This window comes from Natrix helvetica (genome assembly GCF_964273705.1).
Source record: "Natrix helvetica genome assembly, chromosome: 16".
Lineage (NCBI taxonomy): Eukaryota > Metazoa > Chordata > Lepidosauria > Squamata > Natricidae > Natrix > Natrix helvetica.
This window is the reverse complement of record NC_138563.1, coordinates 6,737,585-6,761,529: the sequence shown is the minus strand read 5'-3', so window position 1 is coordinate 6,761,529 and position 23,945 is coordinate 6,737,585. Positions and strand designations below refer to the sequence as shown.

At 49.0% G+C, this 23,945-nt stretch overlaps 1 protein-coding gene across 1 annotated transcript in view; it reads right to left on the bottom strand.

Moving 5' to 3' along the window:
• The window catches only part of PCNX3 (pecanex 3), a 49,247-nt gene that overhangs the window by 8,099 nt on the left and 17,203 nt on the right, over positions 1-23,945 (bottom strand). Inside the window, exons 10-29 of the mRNA XM_081968492.1 lie at positions 23,683-23,818; positions 22,382-22,542; positions 21,439-21,592; positions 20,096-20,128; positions 19,202-19,373; positions 18,392-18,502; positions 17,947-18,038; positions 16,483-16,592; positions 16,226-16,331; positions 14,305-14,397; positions 12,629-12,779; positions 11,516-11,663; positions 10,109-10,286; positions 9,125-9,233; positions 7,926-8,055; positions 6,068-6,126; positions 5,075-5,290; positions 3,399-3,652; positions 290-520; positions 38-141 (exon numbers count right to left, since the gene is read on the bottom strand). Coding sequence (XP_081824618.1) covers positions 38-141; positions 290-520; positions 3,399-3,652; positions 5,075-5,290; positions 6,068-6,126; positions 7,926-8,055; positions 9,125-9,233; positions 10,109-10,286; positions 11,516-11,663; positions 12,629-12,779; positions 14,305-14,397; positions 16,226-16,331; positions 16,483-16,592; positions 17,947-18,038; positions 18,392-18,502; positions 19,202-19,373; positions 20,096-20,128; positions 21,439-21,592; positions 22,382-22,542; positions 23,683-23,818 — 2,748 coding nt within the window. The remainder of the gene's footprint in view (positions 1-37; positions 142-289; positions 521-3,398; positions 3,653-5,074; positions 5,291-6,067; positions 6,127-7,925; positions 8,056-9,124; positions 9,234-10,108; positions 10,287-11,515; positions 11,664-12,628; positions 12,780-14,304; positions 14,398-16,225; positions 16,332-16,482; positions 16,593-17,946; positions 18,039-18,391; positions 18,503-19,201; positions 19,374-20,095; positions 20,129-21,438; positions 21,593-22,381; positions 22,543-23,682; positions 23,819-23,945) is intronic.

Here is a 23,945-nt window from a genome sequence, read left to right as displayed (position 1 = left end):
AGAGGGGTGGGGAGAAGCACGAAGGGCTTCCTCTCACCTGGCTGACATGCTGTGGGAGGCCGTTCCGAGGGCTCGGCGGCCCAGGATGCAAAGTCCGAAGCACAGGGTGACCAGGCGGGAATTCCACTTCCGGTCGACGGCCTGCAGGAGGAGGGAGACCACAGGCGGGAGGTGAATTTTAGGGCCACCGTGGACCCCTTCTCCAGAAATTGGGTTGGGGGGGCTGTCGGGTTCCCAAGCCAGGTCTCAGATAATCCTGCCCCCCTCTTCCCTCTGGCCCCCGACTCGCCTTCTCCCTGCGCCCGGAGCAGTACTGAATCCAGTCGAGGTAGATGTTGCAGAAAGAAGCCAGGGAGATTCCCGCCATGCGGTGGTCGTAGTCTTCGTCGATGTTGAGGTTGAAGGTGGGGTCGCTGTCGGCGTAGTTGAGGGCGGTGCAAGGCCGGAGGGCTTCCTGGATGCCTTCGTTCCCCATCCACTCCTCCAGCTTCGGGGAGCAGGTCACGTAGTAGATGATGCTCTGCGGGGAGAGGAAAGGGGCCAGCGAGGGAGGGAAGGAAGAAAAACAGGGAGGGAGGGAGGGAGAGAGGAAAGATAGGTTGGAAAGAAGGAAGAGAATGGGATGAATGGATGGATATGGGAGGGAGGGGAAGGAAGGAAAGAAAGGAAAGAAGGAAGGAAGGAGGGACGGAGGAGGTAATGGGAGGGAGGGAGAAAGAAGGGAAAATAAGGAAAGAAGGAGGGAGGGAGGAAGTAATGGGAGGGAGGAAAAGGGGTGGGGAGATGAAGGGAGGGAGGGAGGGCATGGGAGGGAGGAAAAGAAGATGGGAAGGAAAGAAAGGAAAGAAGGAAGGAAAGTAGGAAGGAAGGAGGGACGAAGGAGGTAATGGGAGGGAGAGAGGAGGGAAAATAAGGAAAGAAGGAGGGAGGGAAAGGGGAGGGGAGATGAAGGAAGGGAGGGAGGGAGGGCATGGGAGGGAGGAAAAGAAGATGGGAAGGAAGGAAGGAAAGAAGGAGGGACAGAGGAGGTAATGGGAGGGAGGGAGAGAGGAGGGAAAATAAGGAAAGAAGGAGGGAGGGAGGAAGTAATGGGAGGGAGGGAAAGGAGAGGGGAGGGAAGATGAAGGAAGGGAGGAAGGAAGGAAGGAAGGAAGGAAGAAGGTAATGGGAGGGAAGGAAGGAAGGGAAGGGAGGAGGGAAGATGAGAAGGAAGGAAAGAAAGAAAAAGAAAGAAAGAGGAGAGAAGAGAAGAAGAAAGGAATGTGAAAAGGGAAGGAAGAGAAGTGTTAAAGGGTTAAACATTTAATCATCCTTTGTGTTTGCTAATCACAGCAAGCTAAAAACAAGATCTCAAAAGACAATGGCTGAGGTCACCTTATGCTCAAACCGCCCTAAACCTCCAGGCGCTTCAAACGAAACCTCTCCCCCCCCTCAAGCTGCTGCGTCAAAGTTCCGCTTTCCTTATCCGCCTGGCTCAACCACCGAAGAAGGCTGCCCGCGATTAGCTTGCGTGAAGGAGGGAAGGGACAGATTTCTCCGGGCGAGTGGGGACTCGATGGCAACGGGAAGGTTAGAAGTTGTGAGTCAAAGGAAGGGCAGGCAAACCTCGCGCTTCGTACAATTAAGGTTCGCGGTTGAAGGTTAACAGAGCCACAGAGTTGGAAGGGACCTTGGAGGTCTTCTAGTCCAGCCCCCTGCTCAGGAAGGAAAGCCTACACCACTTCAGACAAATGGGTATCCAACTTCTTCTTCAAAACTTCCATTGTTGGAGCATTTACAAACTTCTGGAGGCAACTTCTGTTCCACTGATTCATTGTTCCCACTGTCAGGAAATTCCTCCTTAGTTCTAAGTTGCTTCCCTCCTTGATTAGTTTCCACCCATTGCTTCTTGTCCTGCCTTCAGGTGCTTTGGAGAACTCCCTCTTCTTTGTGGCAACCCCTGAGATATTGGAAGACTGCTATCATGTCTCCCCTAGTCCTTCTTTTCATTAAACTAGACATACCCAGTTCCTGCAACCGTTCTTTGTATATTTTAGTCTCCTTAGGGTCATGTCTCTTCTTTGCATTCTTTCTAGGGTCTCAACATCTTTTTTGGTATCATGGTGACCAAAAATGTGGACGCAGTAGTCCAACGGTGGTTAAGAAGACCCTGTGGGCTTCCCAAGAGTTTTAAGGCTTTGCAATCCAATCCCAATCTCAAGCTTCAGCAAAAGAAGCGACGTAAAAGCAAGGAGAAATTTCCTGACAGTTAGAACAATTAATTGGTGGAACGAATTTTGCCTTCAGAAATTGTGAATGCAGAAGTTGTGAATGCTCCAACGCTGGAAGTTTTAAAGAACAAATTGAACAAACGTTTGTCTGGAATGGTACAGGGTCTCCTGCTTGAGCAGGGGGTTGGACTAGAAGACCTCAAAGGTCCCTTCTAGATTAGATTCTATTCTTATTCTATTCTATATTTATTCTGAATTCTATTCTATATTTATTCTGTTATTCTATTCCATTCCATTTTATTCTATTCTGAATTTTATTCTATTCTATTCTGAATTTTATTCTATTCTATATTTATTCTGTTGTTCTATTCTATTCTATATTTTTGTTATTCTATTCTATTCTATATTCATTCTGTTATTCTATTCTATTCCATTCCATTCCATTCTATTCTGAATTTTATTCCATTCTATATTCATTCTGTTGTTCTATTCTATTCTGTTCTATTCTATATTTATTGTTATTCTATTCTATATTTATTGTTATTCCATTCTATTCTATATTCATTGTTATTCTATTCTATTCTATATTTATTGTTATTCTATTCTATATTCATTCTGTTATTCTATTCTATACCATTCCATTCCATTCCATTCTATTCTGAATTTTATTCTATTCTATATTCATTCTGTTGTTCTATTCTATTCTGTTCTATTCTATATTTATTGTTATTCTATTCTATTCTATTCTATTCTATTCTATTCTATTCTATATTCATTCTGTTATTCTATTCCATTCCATTCTATTCTGAATTTTATTCTATTCTATTCTATATTCATTCTGTTATTCTCTTCTATTATTCTATTCCTATTCTATTCAGTATTCATTCTGTTATTATCTTCCCTTCTCTTTTCATTCTGTTATTCTACTCCACTCCACTCCATTCTAGAAAGGCACACAGGATGTCTTGCTGGAGCAGGGGTTTTTGACGAGAAGACCTCCAAGATCCTTTCCAACTCCTGTTATTCTCCTATTCTATTCCCGGCTAAATAGATTCCCCGGAGCCATTCCTGCCCCTTTCCCCCCCTTTTCCCCCCAATCTGCAAAAGAGAAAAGACCACCAAGCTTTGACTTAAAACGGCCTTGGCGAAAGAATTTGGGCATCCGTGTGAGAAAAAAAGCTTCCTCACCTTCACGTAGTACGTGATGAGGATCTTCCGCAAGTCGAAAACCTGCAGCATGGAGGCCGCGTTGTTGTCGCTGATGCTGTATCCCTCCAAGACGTACTTGGTGGCGGCCACTTCCCAAGCCAGCCAGCGCTGCCCGAAGGCCGCGTTGAAGCTCAGCATGCGCGGAAGGTGACCTGGTTCGCAGCAGCAACAGGCTTCGTCCTCTTCCACGCCTTCCGTGATAGCCTCCACCTCCCGCTGCTGGCAATACGTTCCTGGAAGGTGGGTGGTTTTTTTTAAACAAAACAAAACACGCAATTCAAATTTTTGACGGAGATTTGAGACGGTGCACGGTCAAGAAGCAACGGCGAGAACTGGACAAAGAACCACTGATTGGTTCAAAACTGGGAAAGGAGTCCGGCAAGGCTGTATGGGGAACCTGTTTGGGCTCGCGTGCCATAAGTGGGGGGAGCGCATGGGGGTCGTGTGCGGGCGTGCTGCACCCGTAATGCAATGCACGATCGCCCAGGTGCGCATGCTCACACTACAGGCGCGACCCCCCATTTTCTGCATGCTTTTTTCACCCTCCCAAGGCTCCGGAGGCTTGATAGGAGCCTGGGGAGGGCGAAAACAGCCTCCCCCGCCCCCCTGGAAGCCCTCCGGAGGCTTCAGGGACCTTCAGGACGCTTCCCTGAAGCCTCCGGAGCAGTGAAAATGAACCTCCGAGTAAACTGGACTTCCGGTTTGCTCAGAGGGTCGTTTTGAGTGCTCTGAAGGCTTCAGGGACCTTCAGGACGCTTCCCTGAAGCCTCCGTAGGGGTCAAAATGAACCTCTGAACAAACCGGAAGTCCGTTCCCAAACTTCCGGTTTGCCCATAAGGCTGTTTTTTTGCACTCCGGAGGCTTAATGCAACATTAAGAAAACTAGGACCATGGCATCCGGCCCTCTCAATTCCTGGCAAATAGATGGGGAAGAAATGGAGGGAGTGACAGATTTTATTTTCCTGGACTCCAAGATCACTGCAGATGGGGACGGCAGCCCAGGAATTAAAAGAGGCTTGCTCCTGGGGAGGAAAGCGATGGTGAATCTAGACAGCATCCTAAAAAGCAGAGACATCACCCTGCCAACACAAGTGCGTCTAGCCAAGGCGATGGTTTCCCCAGTTGCAACGGATGGCTGTGAAGGTTGGAGCATAAGGAAGGCTGAGCACCAAAGAATGGAGGCCTTTGAACTCTGGTGCTGGAGAAGACTCCTGCATTGAGTCCCTTGGACTGCAAGGCCATCCAACCGGTCAGTCCTAGAGGAGATCAACCCCGACTGCTCTTTAGAAGGCCGGATCCTGAAGAGGAAACTCAAAAGACTTTGGCCACCTGATGAGAAGGAAGAAGGACTCCCTGGAGAAGATGCTGGGAAAGATGGAGGGCAAAAGAAGAAGAAGGGGACGGCAGAGAAGGAGGTGGCTGGATGGAGTCATTGAAGCAGTCGGCCTGAGCTTCAATGGACTCCAGAGGATGGGAGAGGACAGGAAGGCCTGGAGGAACGTGGTCCATGGAGTCACGATGGGTTGGACACGACTTCGCAACATACAACAACAAATCGTCTTCAGCTTTTCTATAGCTTCCCGGGGACATCCAATCTGGTCTCCCTATCTTGCCCCACCCCACCCCACCCAACCGCAGCTTCCCCCCCAGCTCACCGCGGAATTCGAGGCCTCGCAGCTGAAAGGTGACCAGGCCGTTGCCGATCTCGATGAGGTGAACGAGGCTGTTCAGGTAATCCGAGGCCAGGATGAAGCAGTCCCCCGTGGTGTAATTGCCCCAGCGTCCCAACACCAGGTCTCCGCAGAGGGTGTGTTGCAACGAGCGGGTCAGATGCTCGTAAAAGATGGAATTCAGGTTGTTGTCGTCAGCACCTGTAGGGTGGCAGAAGCAAGGGAGGGGTGAGCCAACCAGCTTTATGTCTTCTGGGACATCTGCAGGTAATTCTGGGGGGTAGGGTGGCCTAGAGGTGGAGCTCTCGCCTCACAATCAGGAGGCTGTGAGTTCGATCCTAGGCAGAGGCAGCTACTTCTCTCTCTGGGCACAATGAGACATATATCTGCTGAACAAAACTCCGCACTGGCAACAGGGACGGCATCTGGCCAGTAAACACTCAGCTCCATTCAGTTGCCCAGATTCCACCCCACACGGGATTATGGGGCCTCACAATTAGAAGGCTGTGAGTTTGATGCTAGATAGAGGCAGATATTTCTCTCTCTGAGCACAATGAGAAATATATCTGCTGAGCAAAACTCCGCATTGGCAATAGGGACGGCATCCGGCCAGTAAACTCACAGCTCCATTCAGTTGCCCAGACGTCACCCCACAAAGGGATTACGGAGTTGTTAAAAGAAGATCTGCAGGTAGTCTTCGACTTACGACCCTTTTTAATGGCTGTTGGAAGTCACAACAGCCCTGAAAAAAAGTGTCGCCCCGCACTTATGGCCGTTTTGCGGCATCCCACAAAATGCGGCCACGTGACTGCGGGAGCGATGGCCCTGGGAGCTTCAGAACTGCGTCGTGAGTGCTTTTTGAGGGGTCCGTTGTTGACTTCCAACAATCGTTAAGCAAACGGCTATAAGTCAAGGATTGCGCGCACCCGTGTCTTTCCCTGCGAGATTGCCAACGCTATGGGCTGTCCGATAACCTACCAGGGTTGCGGTCAAGCTGGGTGGCCAGTCGGGTGTTTGAATGATCCACTCTCTTGGTGCTAGGAAGAAGGAAGGAAGGACATGAGCTCAGGAAGAGGCTATTCTTAAATTCTATTCTATTCTTTCATTCTATTCTATTCTACTCAACAGGAATGCTGCTGCCCCCTCGTGGCTGTCTGAAGAGTTGCACCTCATCATCAAATCCTCGACTCCTTTCCCCAAAGGACAGTTTAAATATTTGGTCCTCTATATTCTTCTATTAAATTCTATTCTATTCTATTCTATTCTATTCTATTCTATTCTATTCTATTCTACTCAACAGGAATGCCTCTGCCCCCTCATGGCTGTCTGAAGAGTTGCACCTCATCATCAAATCCTCGACTCCTTTCCCCAAAGGACAGTTTAAATATCTGGCCCTCTATATTCTTCCATTAAATTCTATTCTATTCTATTCTATTCTATTCTATTCAACAGGAATGCTGCTGTCCCCTAGTGGCTGTCTGAAGAGTGGCACCCTGCGTCTATTGCCCAATTTGATTTCATGAATTAAGAATTAAGATCATCATCATCAAATCCTCGACTCCTTTCCCCAAAAGACAAGTTTAAATATCTGGCCCTCTTATATTCTTCCATTAAATCATAAAGCTGTGGTCGCTGGCAATATTTAAATCAGTATTTCTCAACCACAGCCATTGTAAGCTGCCTGGACTTCAACTCCCAGAATTCCTCAACCGGTATTGCTAAGAATTCTGGGAGTTGAAGTCCATCCCTCTTAAAACATGCTGCCTAGGCAACCTTGGGACTTTAAGCAATCCAGACTGCTTAAAAGTTGCTAAAGTTGAGAAACACTTCTAAATAAAAGCCAAGGAAATGAAGGGAGAGAGAGAAAAAAAGATAAATGCAGGTTATTTGATAAAGTTAGTCCTACGGAAGCGTTTACCCAGCATGCCAAAATAATTCAAGAAGCAGGAAGGCTTCCTATTACTGCCTTCATTAAAATAAGATTAACTATTGTCATAGAAAAAAGTGAGCTTCTAAGCATTTACAGAATGATTCTTTTTACCATAGGATAGCAAAAAGTGGTAAGAGGCAGATATCATTCTCTCTCTGGGCATGATGAGAATATATCTGCTGAATATAACTCTGCATTGGCAACAGGAAGGGCATCAGGCCAGTAAACACACAGCTGTATTCAGCTGCCCGGACTCTACCCGGCAAAGGATTATGGGGCCTCAAAATCAGGATCTGTGAGTTCAATGCTAGGTAGAGGCAGATATTTCTCTCTCTGGGCACAATGAGAATATATCTGCTGGACAAAACTCCCCACTGGCGACAGGAAAGGCATCTGGCCTGTAAACACACAGCTGTATTCAGTTGCCTGGACTCTACCCGGCAAGGGATTATGGGGCCTCAAAATCAGGATCTGTGAGTTCAATGCTAGGTAGAGGCAGATATTTCTCTCTCTGGGCACAATGAGAATATATCTGCTGGACAAAACTCCCCACTGGCGACAGGAAAGGCATCTGGCCTGTAAACACACAGCTGTATTCAGTTGCCTGGACTCTACCCGGCAAGGGATTATGGGGCCTCAAAATCAGGAGGCTGTAAATTCAATGCTAGGGAAAGGAAGATATTTTTCTCTTTCTGGGCATGATGAGAATATATCTGCTGACTATAACTCCGCACTGGCAACAGGAAGAGCATCTGGCCAGTAAACACACAGCTGTATTCAGTTGCCCGGCCTCCACCCTGCAAGGGATGTTGATGATGATGACAGCAAGCGGTGCTATTAGAACCCCTTTCTCCGATGAATTAAAGCAGATTAATTGGTCTGGAGGCCTCCGTATCCTCAACTCACTTGTAATCGCGCTCCCAAAATTTGACAGGGCGAGCATAGGACATGATGAAAACGGCGCTGCCCAGCAACGGGTTGAGGGGCGTGGAGAACAGCGCGGAGAGAACAGCCTGGAGGAAGAGCATGGCTGAATCTGGACAGGCCAGGATTAAGGACACATCAAGCAAACCAGAGATAAGTCAAGAGATTTCCCTTCCAAATCTCTCTGTTATGGGCAGAAGGAAGGAGCTGGTGATAGATTTGAACCCAAGACAAGCGCTTCTTTTTCCCTTTTCTTTTCTTCTGTTTCTGTCCTTCCTTTCCTATGTCTTTTTCTTTTTTTCTCTTTTCTTCTGTCTGTCCTTCCTTCCTTCCCTATGCCTTCCTTCCTTTTCTTCTTCTTTCTCTTTCTTTCTCTCCTTCTTTCTTGTTCTTTTCGTCTGTCCTTCCTTCCCTCCCTATGCCTTCCTTCCTTTTTTCCTTCCTCCCTTTTTATTTTCTTCTGTCTCTGTCCTTCCTTCTTTCCTTCCCTATGTCTTTTTCTTTCTTTCTCTTTTCTTCTGTCTGTCCTTCCTTCCCTCCCTATGCCTTCCTTCCTTTTTTCCTTCCTTCCTTTTTATTTTCTTCTGTCTCTGTCTCTGTCCTTCCTTCTTTCCTTCCCTATGTCTTTTTCTTTCTTTCTCTTTTCTTCTGTCTGTCCTTCCTTCTCTATGCCTTCCTTCCTTTTTTTCTTCTTTCTCTTTCTTTCTCTCCTTCTTTCTTTTTCTTTTCATCTGTCCTTCCTTCCCTCCCTATGCCTTCCTTCCTTTTTTCCTTCCTTCCTTTTTATTTTCTTCTGTCTCTGTCTCTGTCCTTCCTTCTTTCCTTCCCTGTCTTTTTCTTTCTCTTTCTTTTTTTCTGTCTATCCTTCCTTCCCTATGCCTTTCTTTTTCTTTCTTTCTTTTTTCTTTCTCTTTTCTTCTGTCTCTGTCCTTCCCTCCTTTCTATGCCTTTCCCTTCCTTCCTTCCTTCCTTCCTTCCTTCCTTCCTTCCTTCCCTTGTCTCTGTCCTTCCTTCCTCCTTTCCCTTCTCGCCTTCATAAATACATAAACAAACAAGCAAATAAACTAATGCTGTCTTCAAAATTTCTTGAGGTCCTGAGTTCCACAAGTTAATTGCGCCTTTGGTTTTGGCGAGGAAAGGCAAATTCCTCCCTCCTTCCTCCCCTTCTTGGAAAAGGATACGTGGCACGGCGAAGGGCTGGGCAAAGGCGTGGAAGGCTGAGCCCCAGGTGATCTGCCAGGGCGCGATGTACGTGAGGACAAAACGGAACTTGTACAAGAGGTCCCACAGCTGGGGTTAAAACAAACAACAACCAAGCAATGAAAACCACAGAGAGGGGAGAAAAAGAGAAGGTTGAGGATTTCACCTGTACATCCACAAACCCCAAGCACAGCTGTAAACAGTGGTGGGATTCAAACGGTCCACACCACTTCAGCTGAACCGGCTGTTAAGTTGGTGGCTGGCCCCGCCCCGCTCCTTCCAGGAGTCCTCCCTCCCCGCGCTCCTGTTTTGGCTCCCAAGAGGCTGCAGGGAGGCCTACTAGGCCCCAAAAGAGGTGTGTGTGTGTGTGTCTGTCCCTGAAGCCCGATTTTGCTCCTAGGAGGCTGCAGGAGGCTAAGTGTTATCACACAGCCCTGGCTGCGCCCACTATGGCCACGCCCACCCACCCAGCCATTAGGGCAGAGGTCCTTAAATTGGTGGCTGGCCCTGCCCCGTTCCTTCCAGGAGTACCAACGCGCCCCTGTTTTGACTCCCAGGAGGCTGCAGGGCGGCCTACTAGGCCCAAAATGGGGGGGCAGTCACACAGCCCTGACCACGCCCACCATGGCCACGCCCACCCACTAGGGCAGAGAACCGGTTGTTAAATTGGTGGCTGGCCCTGCCCCGCTCCTTCCAGGAGTCCCAACGTGCCCCTGTTTTGGCTTCCAGGAGGCTGCAGGGCGGCCTACTAGGCCCAAAATGGGGCGTGGGAGGGCGGTCACACAGCCCTGGCCACGCCCACCATGGCCGCGCCCACCAACCCAGCCATTAGGGCAGAGGACTGGTTGTTAAATTATTTGAATCCCACCACTGGCTGTAGATCTCTGCAGGCCCCTGGTCTCTTCCTTCTAGATGCTAAAGGGAAGAGGAGGGGGACGGGGTAACTGCCCCAAACCAGCACGCACCTTGCTAAAGAGAATAGACATGATGAAGTAGTCGGTGAGAAAACCCTCCGAATATTGTTTGTAGTCGAACTGGAAGAAGAGCACGGTGAAGCCCAGGGTGACATACTGTTGCGGGGGGCAGCAGAAGGAACTCCGCAGAAGTTTCATGCCAGCCACGGTGAGGAGGAGAGCTCGGCACCTGGGGGGTCGGATTGGGGGCAGGGAGAGGAAAGAGGGGGATGATTATTACCTTAAGGGGAAAAGAATGCAAACTTTTGAAAGATTTGCTTCCTTCCATTTATTGAGGCAGAGGTCGACATCCGGCATCCGAACAGAATAGGATAAGGAAGAGCATTAAGAATAGAATAAGGAATAGAAGAGAATAGAATTAAGAAATAGAATAGAATAGGGAAAAGAGTAGAGTAGAATAGAATAGAGTAATAGAATAGAATAAATATAGAATAGAATTAGAATAGAATATAGAATAGAATTAATATAGAATAGAATAGAATTAGAATAAAATAGAATTAGAATAAAATAGAATTAATATAGAATAGAATATAGAATAGAAATAATATAGAATAGAATTAGAATAGAATAGAATTAATATGGAATAGAATATAGAATAGAATTAATATAGAATAGAATAGAATTAGAATAGAATTAATATAGAATTAGAATAGAATAGAATTAATATAGAATAGAATTAATATAGAATAGAATTAATATAGAATAGAATTAGAATAGAATAGAATAGGATTACAATTCAGAATACAATACAATTCAGAATAGAATAGAATAGAATAGGAATAGGAATAGGGACAGGATAGAATAACGATAGCCCTTAGACTTATATACCACTTCATGGTGCTTTGCATCCCTCTCTAAGTGGTTTACAAAATCAGCCTCTTGCCTCCAACAATCTGGGTCCTCATTTTACCAACCTTGGAAGGACGGAAGTCTGAGTCAACCCTAAGCCGGTGAGAATCGAACTGCTGGCAGTCGCCAGAATTAGCCTACAATGCTGCATTCTGACCACTGCGCCACCATCAAGAAAAGCAGCCTTGTCCATAAGCTCTACCCTCTTTGTATGTGTGATGTGATGTCGCAAAACAATGAAAGTTTCCTTGCGCTGAAGGCTTTTCCTCCTTTGGCATTTTGTAATCTGATATTGTAAACTCTATTCTCTCTCTGGGCACACCGAGAATGTATCTGCTGAACAAAACTCCGCATTGGCGACCTGAAAGGCATCTGGCCATTAAAACATTCTGCTAGCTGCATTCGGTTGGCCAGTCTCCACCCCGCAAGGGATTATGGGGGGGTGTTAAAAGATGATGAAGTTGTCGTAAGCTCCTTTGTACGTGTGATGTGATCCCACCCCCCACCCCCACCCCCAAAGGGACTGCAGGCGGGACTGGATGGACTTACGGAATGCAGAGCTTCTCCTGCCGAGGGCTGCTGACCCAATGGGCATCGATCGTCAGGGCGTTCAGCACCACAGCTGGGTAGATGACGTACTTCTCGACGCACTGCAGCCAGGCGTACAGCTTCTCAAACCACATCAACTCCGCCGCGCCTGGAAGGACGAGAGGGGGAAGTAGAGAAGTCAAAAGAAAAGGATGAAGACCACCACGTTTCCCTCATTTCAATCCCCTGTGGTCTGCGATAACCCTGAGCCTGAGACAAGCTCAAAGCCCAGGGATGCTGCAATTTCCTAATCTATTCTACAATTACTCTAATCTGCAGCCTAGCCCACTGTTTAAGCTCCCAGAATTACCCAGCCAGCATGCTTTAAGATGGATGGACTTCAACTCCCAGAATCCCCCAGCCAGCATGCTTTAAGATGGGTGGACTTCAACTCCCAGAATCCCCCAGTTAGCTTGCTTTAAGGTGGGTGGACTTCAACTCCCATAATTCCCCAGCCAGCATGCTTTAAGGGGGGTGGACTTCAACTCCCAGAATTCCCCAGCCAGCATGCTTTAAGGGGGGGTGGACTTCAACTCCCAGAATTCCCTAACCAGCCTGCTTTAAGATAGGAGGACTTCAACTCCTAGAATCCCCCTGTTAGCTTGCTTTAAGATAAGAGAACTTCAACTCCCAGAATTCCCCAACCACCATGGTTTAAGATGGGTGGACTTCAGCTCCCAGAATTCCCCCGTCAGCCTGCTTTAAGATAGGAGGACTTCAACTCCCAGAATCCCCCAGCCAGCATCTTTAAGCTGGGAAGACTCCCAACTCCCCAAATTCCCTAACCAGCCTGCTTTAAGAGGGCTGGACTTCAATTCCCAGAATTCTGGTCTGTGGCCATGTTGGCTGGGGAATGCTGGGAGTTGAAGTCCACCCACTTCTAAATTGCTAATAGTAGACTTGATGCAATCCTATCGGAGGTTTTCACGCAAGAAATTAAATTGGGATCCAGTCGGTGCCCAACCGCTGCCTTCACTTTCGACCAGCATGCCTAGAGTCGGGGATGAGGGGACAGCAGTAGAACCCAGAGCCTCCCAGGCCCTCCGCTCACTTCCCATCCAGTGGCGCACTTACTGCGGACTTCGAACTGGCTGTATTCTCGCGGTTTCAGGATGGGCTGGGAGAGGCAAAACCAGGGCAGCTGCTTGCGGAGTTGTGGCAGGAGGTAGTGGGTGACAAAACCGACCAATCCTGCCAGGGCATAGAGTACGTAGCCTAGAACAGACTGAGGAGGGCAGAATAAGGAGAAACGCAGTGATTATTGGTAAGTCCTCCACTTACGAATGCCCGTTTAGTGAATTTTTGAAATTACGACGTACTCCCCCAAAGGTACTTATGACCTGGTTCCCACGTTTTTGTGGCTGTAAAATCCCCTTGGGGAAGGGTCTTGTGATCACACTGGCCTCTGCAGGAGCTGGGCTCAGACACCTTCCATTATCCATCCGTATAGTTAATCCTTGACTTACGACAATCGAGCCCATAATTTCTGTGGTTGAGCGAGGCAGCTGTTAAGTAAGATCTGTCCCATTTTACGACTTTTTCGGTCACAGTTCTTAGGTAACGGTAAAGGTTCCCCTCGCACGTATGTGCTAGTCGTTCCCAATTTCCCCCCCCCCCCTCTCTCCCCTGCTCTTTGTCGTCCCTCGGGGTTAATAATAACGATAATAAGAATTCTTTTTGTTTAGGTTTGGTTATTTTCCGCCCCGTCTTCCCCTCCCGGGATTGTGGAGTTGGGGGTTGGTGGGAAAATTTAAAAAAACACGGGAAGAGGGGTGGGTGGGGAAATTTTACGGCAGCCGAGGTTCAGGATTTTGAAACAAGCGGGGAAAGATGCAAGACGAAGGCTGTTCGGGTGTCTATGCAGAAAAGGGAAAAAGAGAATCGGATACGTAAAGGTTCCCCTCGCACATCTGGGCTAGTCGTTCCCGACTCAAGGGGGCAGTGCTCATCTCCGTTTCAAAGCCGAAGAGCCAGCGCTGTCCGAAGACGTCTCCGTGGTCGTGTCCAGCATGATTCAACGACGAAGGCGCACGGAACGCTGTTCCCTTCCCACCAAAGGTGGTTCCTATTTTCCTACTTGCATTTTTTTAATGCTTCCGAACGGCTAGGTTGGCAGAAGCTGGGACAAGTCGCAGGAGCTCGCTCTGTTAAGCGGCGCTAGGGATTCGAACCTCCCAACTGCCGACCTTTCTAGACGACAAACTCAGCATCTCAGCCACCGCATCCCTGGTACAGTTCTTAAGTGAATCACGGAAGTGGTTTTATGTTAGTAACACGGAATCTGGCTTCCCCATTGACCGTGCTTGTCAGGGGGTCCCCAAAAGGGGTTTGAATAGCAGAATAACCAGAGTCGGAAGGGACCTCGGAGGTCTTCTAGTCCAACCCCCTGCTCTAGCAGGAAACCTTATACCAACCATGACAGATAAATGCCTGTCCAATCACTTCTTAAAAGCCTCGAGTGTTGGAGAACCAACCACTTCAGCAGACAACCATCATGTGTGAGCCACTTGCCATAAGTCACATGACCTTGGGGATGCCACAACGGTCGTATGTGTGAAAAACGGTCATAAGCCACTGTTTTCAGTGCCCCTGGAACTTTGAGCCTCACGAAACAAACTGTAGTAAGTCAAGGATTGTCTGTGGAACCAGCGTCCCCCTGTATTATCCACAGGCCAAATGGCTACCCACTGCCCACCCCCACGTCCTCCCCCCTTTCCTTCCCTCCCCGCCAACGTTCTGGTCTTAGGTACCTCAAGAGCGATGAAGACGGTGCTGGCGCTGATGGCGAAGGTCAGGACGGCGATGATGAAGCACATGACGAGGTCGGAGTGAAGGATCTCGCGCTGCGAAGGACAAAAGAGGTATTGTCACAGTTGACTCGCTACGCAGCCGTAATCCGCAAGCAGACGACAGCAGCCAGAAAGCGCCGCCTGGAAACGTGAGACAGGCCCAAGCCCCCAAGGGAATCGCCTGGGAATCCCCGAGGCGGACAGGCCGTTTCCAAAATAAAGCTGATTGCAACTGATGGGTGGACATTGGACATGGGGAGTCAGGGGGAAAAGGAAACGTTTTGCCTGTGTTGTTTGCACGCGAAAATATTAGAACTGGCTTTTCACCTTCTGCACCCATATGGCTTTTGAGTACAATTTTCTTGGAGGAAAAAATGTCCCAGGAGTTCCTTTTGCTCTTTAACACAGTGGGACGGATATGTTGAACAGCAGGAAAGGGGAAACCAGAAGCTCTGGATTCGGAATGGAGCTTGGACACTCCTTTCCATCATGGTGTAATTCAGGGATGTCAAACATAAGGCCCACGGGCCGCATCTGGGTGCTTAGATCTAACCCGCGGGACTGCAACAGCAAGGGACTGGCCCGGGTTAACTCTGCCAGCGAAAATGGGCTCCCAATCTCCGTTTTCGGCTGGGACGCCTCCTGCAACCCTCTGCCAGTGAAAACGGAACTCCTTTTCCGGTGGCAGAGGGTTGCAGGAGGCTGTCCCAGCTGAAAACAGAGATTGGGAGCCCGTTTTCGCTGGCAGAGCGCTCAAGCCACCACAGGCACCCCGACATGAGTGATGTCAAGTTGGCCACGCCAGGGGTGGGCTGCTGGGGGTTCGCACGGGTTCGGGCGATCCTCCAGCTAGGATTCTGCCCAGTTCAGCACATCCCCAAATGCCATCCCTCGCTGGCCACGCCCATCCCTCCCCTCCTAGGAATCTCCATGCAGCTCATTTATTATGCCAGGTAAGTGCACGGAGGCTCGAGGAGAGGGAGGGCCTACTGGAGATTCCGGAAGTGTGGAAACGGGTCAGTTTCCGGAGTCTAGGGGAAGCAGTTTTCATCCTCCCAGAAGCTCGAGGAAAGCCTCCGGAAAAACGCCCCCGCCCTCTGCGTCATGTAGGATACTGACTAGGCCACGCCCACCATGCCACGCCCACCTACCAACAAGGCAGCGAACCTGTTGCTGTACTTTATTTAAAAAAATTATTTTTGTTACATAATAAAAAACATTTTGTGACCAGAGTATTGTCCAAATCCCCCCTTTAACATTCCCATCAAAAACCACAATTCATTCAACATACTTCCATTATTTCCGATTTTAGCCGCTACTTTCCAATTTCTAATTTGTTTAACACATAGAAACCGTATAGTTTTTCTTTCTCTTTAAAAAATAAACTAAAAATGTCATTCCTTTTCCCCTCCGTTTTCCATTAACGATGCGAATCTCCAAGTTTCAAATTTTCCAGTTTTATATAATCAGCGTAACCCAATTATTTGTCAGCTATAAGGGTCTTCATGTAATTCCCACACATTCTAATCTAGAAAAATGTATTTTTACCTTGTTAACAATCTCTCTCTCTACTGGATCGTATTCATTCTGCTATTCTCCCATTTCTAAATTTTCTTTTCTCTTTTCCTTCTTTTTATGTGTCTTTATATCTTACATCTGTCGCTGCAATTTTTGAAGCCCACCTCTGGGCCACGCCCATCCTGGCCACATCCACCCTGCCACCCCCCACCACCCGGGTCAAACACGACACTGATGAGGCCCTCAATGAAATCGAGTACGACACCCCTTGTTTAGTTCCTCCTCCCCATTAACAGCCCCACCCCCTCCCAAGAAGGGATGGCTGAGATCCCGGTCTGCTTTTCAGGGCAAACGCCTTCCTCACCAGGGAACTGCGCAGTTTCTCCGGGAGGGGATCCTTCACGCCGACCGGGGGATCGTCCGTGATGCGGTTTTCAAACTCGGGGAAAAGCTTGGTGCGGATCAGAGACCTAACCGTCATCGGGGGAGGGGGAGAGGAGAGAAAACTTGGTTTGTTGACTTCCGAAGCAGCATCCAAGCGGCGGGGTCTTGACTTCTCCCTAGAGGAACACCTCCCGCTCCCCCGGAAGGTTAGGGTGAGGGTGGGAGGGAGCTACAGACCAGAGGATGGTAGGGTCGCTGCTCTGACGGCTCAGATGGTAGGACAGGGACACCAGGATGCCACAAAAGACCGAAAAGAGCACGGGCACATGCTGGTCACCCCATGGCACCTGGAAAGCGGGGAGAGAAAGCAAGGGAGGTCCGGCATGCTGGTGTTGGCAACGTCTCAACTCTACAAAGCGCAGGTTCGTTGGCAAAGGACAGCCCAGGTTGTGTATCCAGGAGCAGCAACAGAGAGGGTCTACGGAGATTCTCGGTCATCCAGATCCTGGTTGTCCCAAAAGGGCGTTCTTTTTTTTTCAAGAGGCAACTGGACTTTCTGGTTTTTCTTTGAAGACGTGTCGCTTCTCATCCAAGAAGCTTCTTCTGCTCTGACTGGATGGTGGGGAAGGGAAGGATTGATCCTCCTTGCAGACAGATGGTCATTTGCAACCTTTTTAGAGGGTAGCTGAGGCCACTTGGAGGTTTATCTGGGAAGGATTTATAGTCCTTGCAGACAGCTGGTCATTTGCATCCTTTTTAGCGGGTCGCTGAGGCCACTTGGAGGCTTATCTGTGTCCTCAAGGTCTCCTGAGTGGTGCAAATGGTTCCTGTAGAGTGCAATTGTTCTCTGGAAATCCAATCCCCCGAGGACACAGATAAATCTCCAAGTGGCCTCAATGACCCTCTAAAAGCATGCAAATGACCAGCTGTCCTTTTAGAGGGTGTGGGAGCATGAATGGATTTTCAGAGGCAAAAAACTGCAGACTACAGGAACTAGGAGCAGCCTTCAGGTGACCCTGGGGACACTGATAAACCTCTCGAAGTCGCCTCGATGATTCTCTAAAAGGATGCAAATGACCAGCTGCCTTTAAGGAGGATAAATCCTTTCATTTTCCACCATTTAGTCAGAACTGAAGAAGCTTCTTGGATGAGAAACGAAACCTCTTCAAAGAAGACACAAATAAACCCCCATGTGGCCTCAGCGACTCTTTAAAAGGATGCAAATGACCAGCTGTCTGCAGGGAGGATAAATCCTTCCATTTTCCACCATTTAGTCAGAACTGAAGAAGCTTCTGGGATGAGAAGCAAAACGTCTTCGAAGAAAAAACCAGAAAGTCCAGTGGCTTCTTGGGAAAAAAAGCACCTCTGGGATATTTTAGGATGTGTTTCCCCCAAAACCAAGGACTGAAGGGGGGCCAGGTGAGACATTGGCTCAGTATGGTCCAACTTGGGGATTAAAGCATGTTTTTTTTTGTCCAATATTTTCTTGCTTTGGGGCAAGTCCATCACATAGGATGGTATGTACCCAATGGTTGATTACACTTGGCAGATCTATCTTTATACCTTTTGACCAATCTTGCCGGTGCAAAATGCCATCTACACAGGGGGAGGGGGGATATTAAAACATTGTTTTGGGGGCTGACCCGTTATAGATAGTCCCCCCCTCCCACTCAAAGCAACCCTCCTTCCCAGTGTTGATACCTTGATGGCTCCGAAGCAGAACCCGTAGAGGAGGGCAGCCACGAGGATGCTGCGGAGCAGGGCGAACAAGGCGGTGAGGGGGCTGGTGGCAGCTGGACATGGAAAAGGAAAAAAGACAGGGCAGTGAAGAGCACGTTTCTGCTTAACAGCGCACAGAACGCTGTTCCCTTCCCACCAAAGGTGGTTCCTAGTTTTCTACTTTCATTTGTTCCATGCTTTCGAACGGCTAGGTTGGCAGAAGCTGAGACAAGTCACGGGAGCTCATTCCGTTACGCGGTGCTAGGGATTCGAACCGTCCAACTGCCGACCTTTCTGATCCACAAGCTCGGCGTCTTAGCCACTGAGCCACCGCGTCCCCTCTATTGTGACAGTTGTCAAATCCCAAAGGTGGGTCCTCACCCCCTTCCAAAAGGCCCCACTTCCCCTTAACCCTTTCCCTCCTCACCTGTCCCGCCAAAGATGTTCATCTCGACCTGTTCCAGAAGGTACATGAAGCAAGTGTTGACTTGCGGGAGAAGCCCGAAGAGGAAGATGGCAGGGAAGCAAAGAGTGAACACTGGGGCAGGGGAAAGAAAGAAAGAAAACTTAAAACCAGGAGGGAAAAAATTAGGCCAGGGGCACGTTACTGTTTTGACCGAGGCTTCCCGAGACTATGAATCAAACTCCTTGTTGTCCCGACAAAAAACCCTTTTATTAATTGACTGTGAATTCTGTTCCTTCACATCCAGCAAAGTCTTTCAAGGGAGGATTTACGGTCACAGACCTTCTCTGGCTTGGAGAGCTGCCAGGCCGATCTCTGCAAAATTTGGCCAGGAGTCTCGGAGAGTCACAAACCAATGAAGCGAACTAATGGTCTCCTGCAAGCTCCACTCCCCTTTCGCTCCTCTTATTTCCTCTGGGAGGGGCCATTCATCGTCCACCTGTGGCCTTCCTCCCAAGTCCACCCCTTTTGTTTAGCTCTTCCCTTCGTCTGGCAGCTCTGCGCATGCGCACACTGGGAACAGGCTCCAGCTGTTCTTCTGCCCCACTGATGTCTGACTCCGAAGGCACCTGATAACTGTCTGACGGCCCTGGCCCCCTCTCTGCCTCCAACACAGAGCCCTCATCAGAGCCTTCCCCAGACTCCAGGACTGGCCCAGGTTCCTCCCCAACCCTCCTCACTGTCTGAATCTGCCGCCAGCTCCACTGGCAGGCCACAACAGTTACCACGCTTAACAAGATCCGAGCTCTCCCAACCTCGCAGTCAGTCGCATACCGATAGCCACGTCCCGGGTGCAGTAGAAGAAGTCAGTGGAGAAGAGGGTGACGTCGTAGAGGACGATGGGAGGGAAGGGTCCGACCCGAGCACACAGGTCCAGCAGCCAAATCAAGAGGCAAGCCACGCAGAAGTAAACCGGCCGGCTGTAGGCAATGATCCAGTTGTGTCCCTGCCAGGAGAAATGGAAGCTTGAAAAAGCTTTGGGAGTGTGGCTGATATTGATGACGCTCAGAGCCTGGTCCAGAAAGAACTGGGTCACCAATTCCCCAGCCAAGAATTTGTTTTAGATTAATGTTTCTCAGCCTCAGGAACTTTTAAGATGAGTGGACTTCAATTCCCAGAATTCCCCAGCTAGTAGGGTTTAAGAGGGGTGGACTTCAACTACCAGAATTCCCCAGCCAGCATCTTTAAAGATGGGTGGACTTCAACTATCAGAATTCCCTCGCCAGCTTGCTTTAAGAGGGGTGGAGTTCAACTCCCAGAATTCCCCAGCCAGCTTGCTTTAAGAGGGGTGGACTTCAATTCCCAGAATTCCCCAGCTAGTAGGGTTTAAGAGGGGTGGACTTCAACTACCAGAATTCCCCAGCCAGCATCTTTAAAGATGGGTGGACTTCAACTATCAGAATTCCCTCGCCAGCTTGCTTTAAGAGGGGTGGAGTTCAACTCCCAGAATCCCCCAACCAGCATGATTTAAGATAGGTGGACTTCAGCTCCCAGAATTCCCCAGCCAGCATCCTTGAAATGATATGGATGTCAACTTGGCTGGAGAATTCTGGGAGTTGGGATCCTCCCCTTTTACAGTTGCCAAGGTTGTGAAACACTGCTTTAACCCCCAGTTTTTCACACCTGCCCCTGTTAAACCTGTCCAGATGTCTCCTAGCCAATACTTACGTGCATGGGAGAAGCCGCGTCTGGCTGTACGCTCTGGAGAAAAAGAAGTAAAGGAGAAAAAAGTGGTTAGGGCTTTGTTCGCCATGATTCCGTAGCTCTTATATAACAAGAAGGGGGATTCAACCCAACACAGACTTCAAAACCCCCCCAAAAGTTGAAGTCCACACTTTTTGAAGCGGCTGAGGATCAGACACGCTGGTATTGAAACACTGCTATGGGGCCTACTTTGACTGCAAAAATCTTGTGTCTGTTTTGCAAAGAGGTTGGAGAAAGACAAAAAAAAAGATGATTACACGATAACTGGGACAATGCAAGAGTCAAAAAGACATGCCAGTTGCCAAGGGCCCAAATTCTGATCACGTGATGTGGGGATGCTGCAAGAATTGTAATTGTGAAAAATGGTCATGTAACGGAATAGAATAGAACAGAATAAGGAATAGAGTAGAGTAGAGTAGAGAATAGAATAAAATAGAGAAGAGAAGAGAAGAGAGAATGGAATGGAATAAAATAGAATAAGGAGTAGAGTAGAGTAGAATAAAAAAGAATAGAATAAGGAGTAAATAGAATAAGGAATAGAGTGGAGTGGAGTGGAGTAGAGTAGGGTAGAATAGAATAGAATAGAACAGTGATGGTGAACCTATGGCACGCGTGCCACAGGTGGCATGCGGAGCCATTTGTCAGGGCACGCGAGGCGCTGCCCTGTCAGCTGGCCAGCGCGCATGTGCGCGCTTGGCCAGCTGAGTTCACCTTTTTAAAAGCCATTTTTCGCCCCCTCCCCAGGCTCCAGAGGCTTTATAGGAGCCTGGGGAGGGCGAAAAGAGCCTCCCCCGCCCTCCCAGAGGGCCTCCGGAGGCTTCAGGGACCATCCGGAGACTTCCCTGACGTCTTTGGAGCACTTAAAACCACCCTCTGAGCAACCCGGAAGTCACTTGCTCGGAGGATCCTTTTGAGCGCTCCGAAGGTATCAGGGAAGTCTCCGGATGGTCCCTGAAGCCTCCGCAGGGCCTCCGGAGGGGCGGGGGAGGCTCTTTTCGCCCTCCCCAGGCTCCTATAAAGCCTCTGGAGCCTGGGGAGGGCGAAAAAAGCATGTAAAAATGGGGGGGTTGCTCGTTGTGCGCGCATGCGCACTGGGGGCATCGCGCATTGCATTATGGGTACGGCACGCCCGCATACGACCCCCCTGCGCTCCCCCCACTTGTGGCACGCGAGCCAAAAAAGGTTCGCCATCGCTGGAATAGAATAAGGAGTGGAGTGGAGTGGAGTGGAGTAGAGTAGAATAGAATAAAGAATAGAGTGGAGTGGAGTAGAATAGAAAAGAAAATAGAAAATAGCCTTGGTCTCACCTTGAGCAAAGAGTACTGACAGCTGGCGATGACTAAGCAGAACTGAAAGACCCAGAGGTCTCGGAAGAAGCCCTGGAGGAGGAGGAGGTAGCCTAGGAAGGCCACCAGGGTGACCAAGAAGACTACAAACACATTCTCGGCGACTTGACGATTCCTAGAAGGGCAGAAAAAAGAAGAAAGCGAGGCTAAAACAAACATAGTGTCAGCGTTCCAAATATCATGCAGAATTAAATCATTGTCCAAGGCAAAGTGATCCTTAAAACTCCAATTTAATAAGACAGACATTTTGGCATTATGCTGTGAAATTTCAACTCTAATGTACATCCTGTGGGTTCACCCAGTTAAAAGTTCATCATCTATCCCCACACCCCATAATTCATCACATGGTCCAATCTTCATCTTCCACGCTGGCATGTACACCCCTCTTCTTATATACATACATACATACATACATACATACATACATACATACATACATACATATATACATGCTGGTTTTGTTCTATTCGGGTCTTTTCCCGTGTAAGGTTGAGATTGTCTTTGCAACGTTTCGGCAGGATCTCACCTGCCATCTTCAAGCGTGGGCTCAAAATGTGGGCTTAAAATGGGAACGGAGCTGCCGTCTTTCTCCGTTCCCATTTTAAGCCCACATTTTGAGCCCACGCTTGAAGATGGCAGGTGAGATCCTGCCGAAACGTTGCAAAGACAATCTCAACCAGACAAAGGCCAGAGAAGGAAGTGGCTGGATGGAATCACCAAAGCAGTCAGCCTGAGCTTCAATGGACTCCAGAGGATGGTAGAGGACAGGAAGGCCTGGAGGAACGTGGTCCATGGGTCGGACACAACTTCACAACTAACAACAACAACAGGTGTGTGTGTGTGTGTGTGTGTCGCTTTTTGTGTTAATACAGCCCAGAAAAGCCTCCCAATTTAAGACGCTCACCGATCCAACAGAGCCAGCAGCGCCAACCGGTCATAGCGGACTCGCATCCAGTGCCCGGGCAGGAGCCAAAACTTGTAGTATTGTCGAGGGTGACACTTGTCCTCGATCATGAGGGTGTTTTCCTGGGACTCGTGCAGGGATTCTTGGTCCAGGAGATCAAACTGGAAAAAGGAAAAGAAGGGGGTGGGGGGTGGGGGAAGAAAGGAAACGTGGCTTTTCCGTTTCACATCCTCAACACAAGGAAAGGAGAACCCAACTGCTCCTCCAAAAGCCAACTGGATTTTCTTGGGGGGTTTTCCCCCCCTACCCTTGAAAACATTTCCCTTCTCATCTTCTTCTTGGCCCCCCCTGGGAGCCAAAGCAATTGTGGGACATGCTTAAGTCAGGATTAGAATTCAGAGTGTCCTGCTGAGGGTCCCAAAGTCACTCAGCCAGCTTTGATGCCCAAAGGGGAACTAGAACTCACTGTCTCCTGGTGACTGGCCCAAAGTCACTTAGCCAGTTTTCATATCTAGGGTGGGACAAGAACTCACTGTCTCCTGGTGATTGGCCCAAAGTCGACCAGCTGTCTTTCCTGCCTAAGACACTAGAACTCACATCCCCCCATTTTCAAGCCTTGTGCTTTCACTCATACCCTGTTGTGACCGGCCAGAGGAGCTGGCAGCAAATTCAGACAGTGAGGAGGTTGGAGAGGAACATGGGCCAGTCCCGGAGTCTGGGGAAGGCTCTGTGTCGGAGGCAGAGAGGGGGCCAGGGCCGTCCGACAGTGATCAGCTGCCTTCAGAGTCAGACATCAGTGAGGCAGAGGAACAGCTGGAGCCTGTTCCCAGTGTGTGCATGCGCAGAGCTTCCAGACAAAGGGAAGAGCTAAAGAACAGGGGTCGACTCGGGAGGAAGGCCAGGCGGTGAATGGCCCCTCCCAGAGGGAATAAAGAGGAGCAAAGGGGGAGTGGAGTTTGCAGGAGGCAATTAGTTCATTAGGGTGAAGATCTGTTCCTGACGTCTTGCCAAGGAATTGCTGCTACAGCATGGAGTTTAGAAGATATCGGCCTGGCAGCTCTCCAAGCCTGATAAAAAAAGTCTGCAGTTGTGAAATCTCTTGAAAAGACTCTTGGCCGGGACTTTGCTGGAGAGTAATTCCCTTTCACCTCAATAAAAGGGGTTTTATCAGGACGAGGAGTTGGCTTCGTGCTCTTGGGAAGCCTCGGTCAGAACACGGGACAATTGGGACCCTCCATAGACATTTGACAAGCAGCGTTTTAAGGAGCCCGGAGCAGACCTTCCGAGCCTCCCATTCTCACCTCTGGGATCTCCAGCGGCACCCGGCGCACCTGCATTCCCTGGAGGACCACGGGCCGCGGCTGCAGCAGGGAGAGGGCGGGGGTCCCCTCGGGAACTTCCGTGGAGTTAAAACTGGAGGAATGGGAGTGCCTGTCCCTGCCAAGGCAAAGAGAGCGAGAGATGTTTTTCACACTTCAGACTGTTACAGCATCAGGCGATCAACATTCAGAGGCTTGGCAACCGACTTGTATATACGACGGTCCCCTCACTTCTCCGGAGGAAC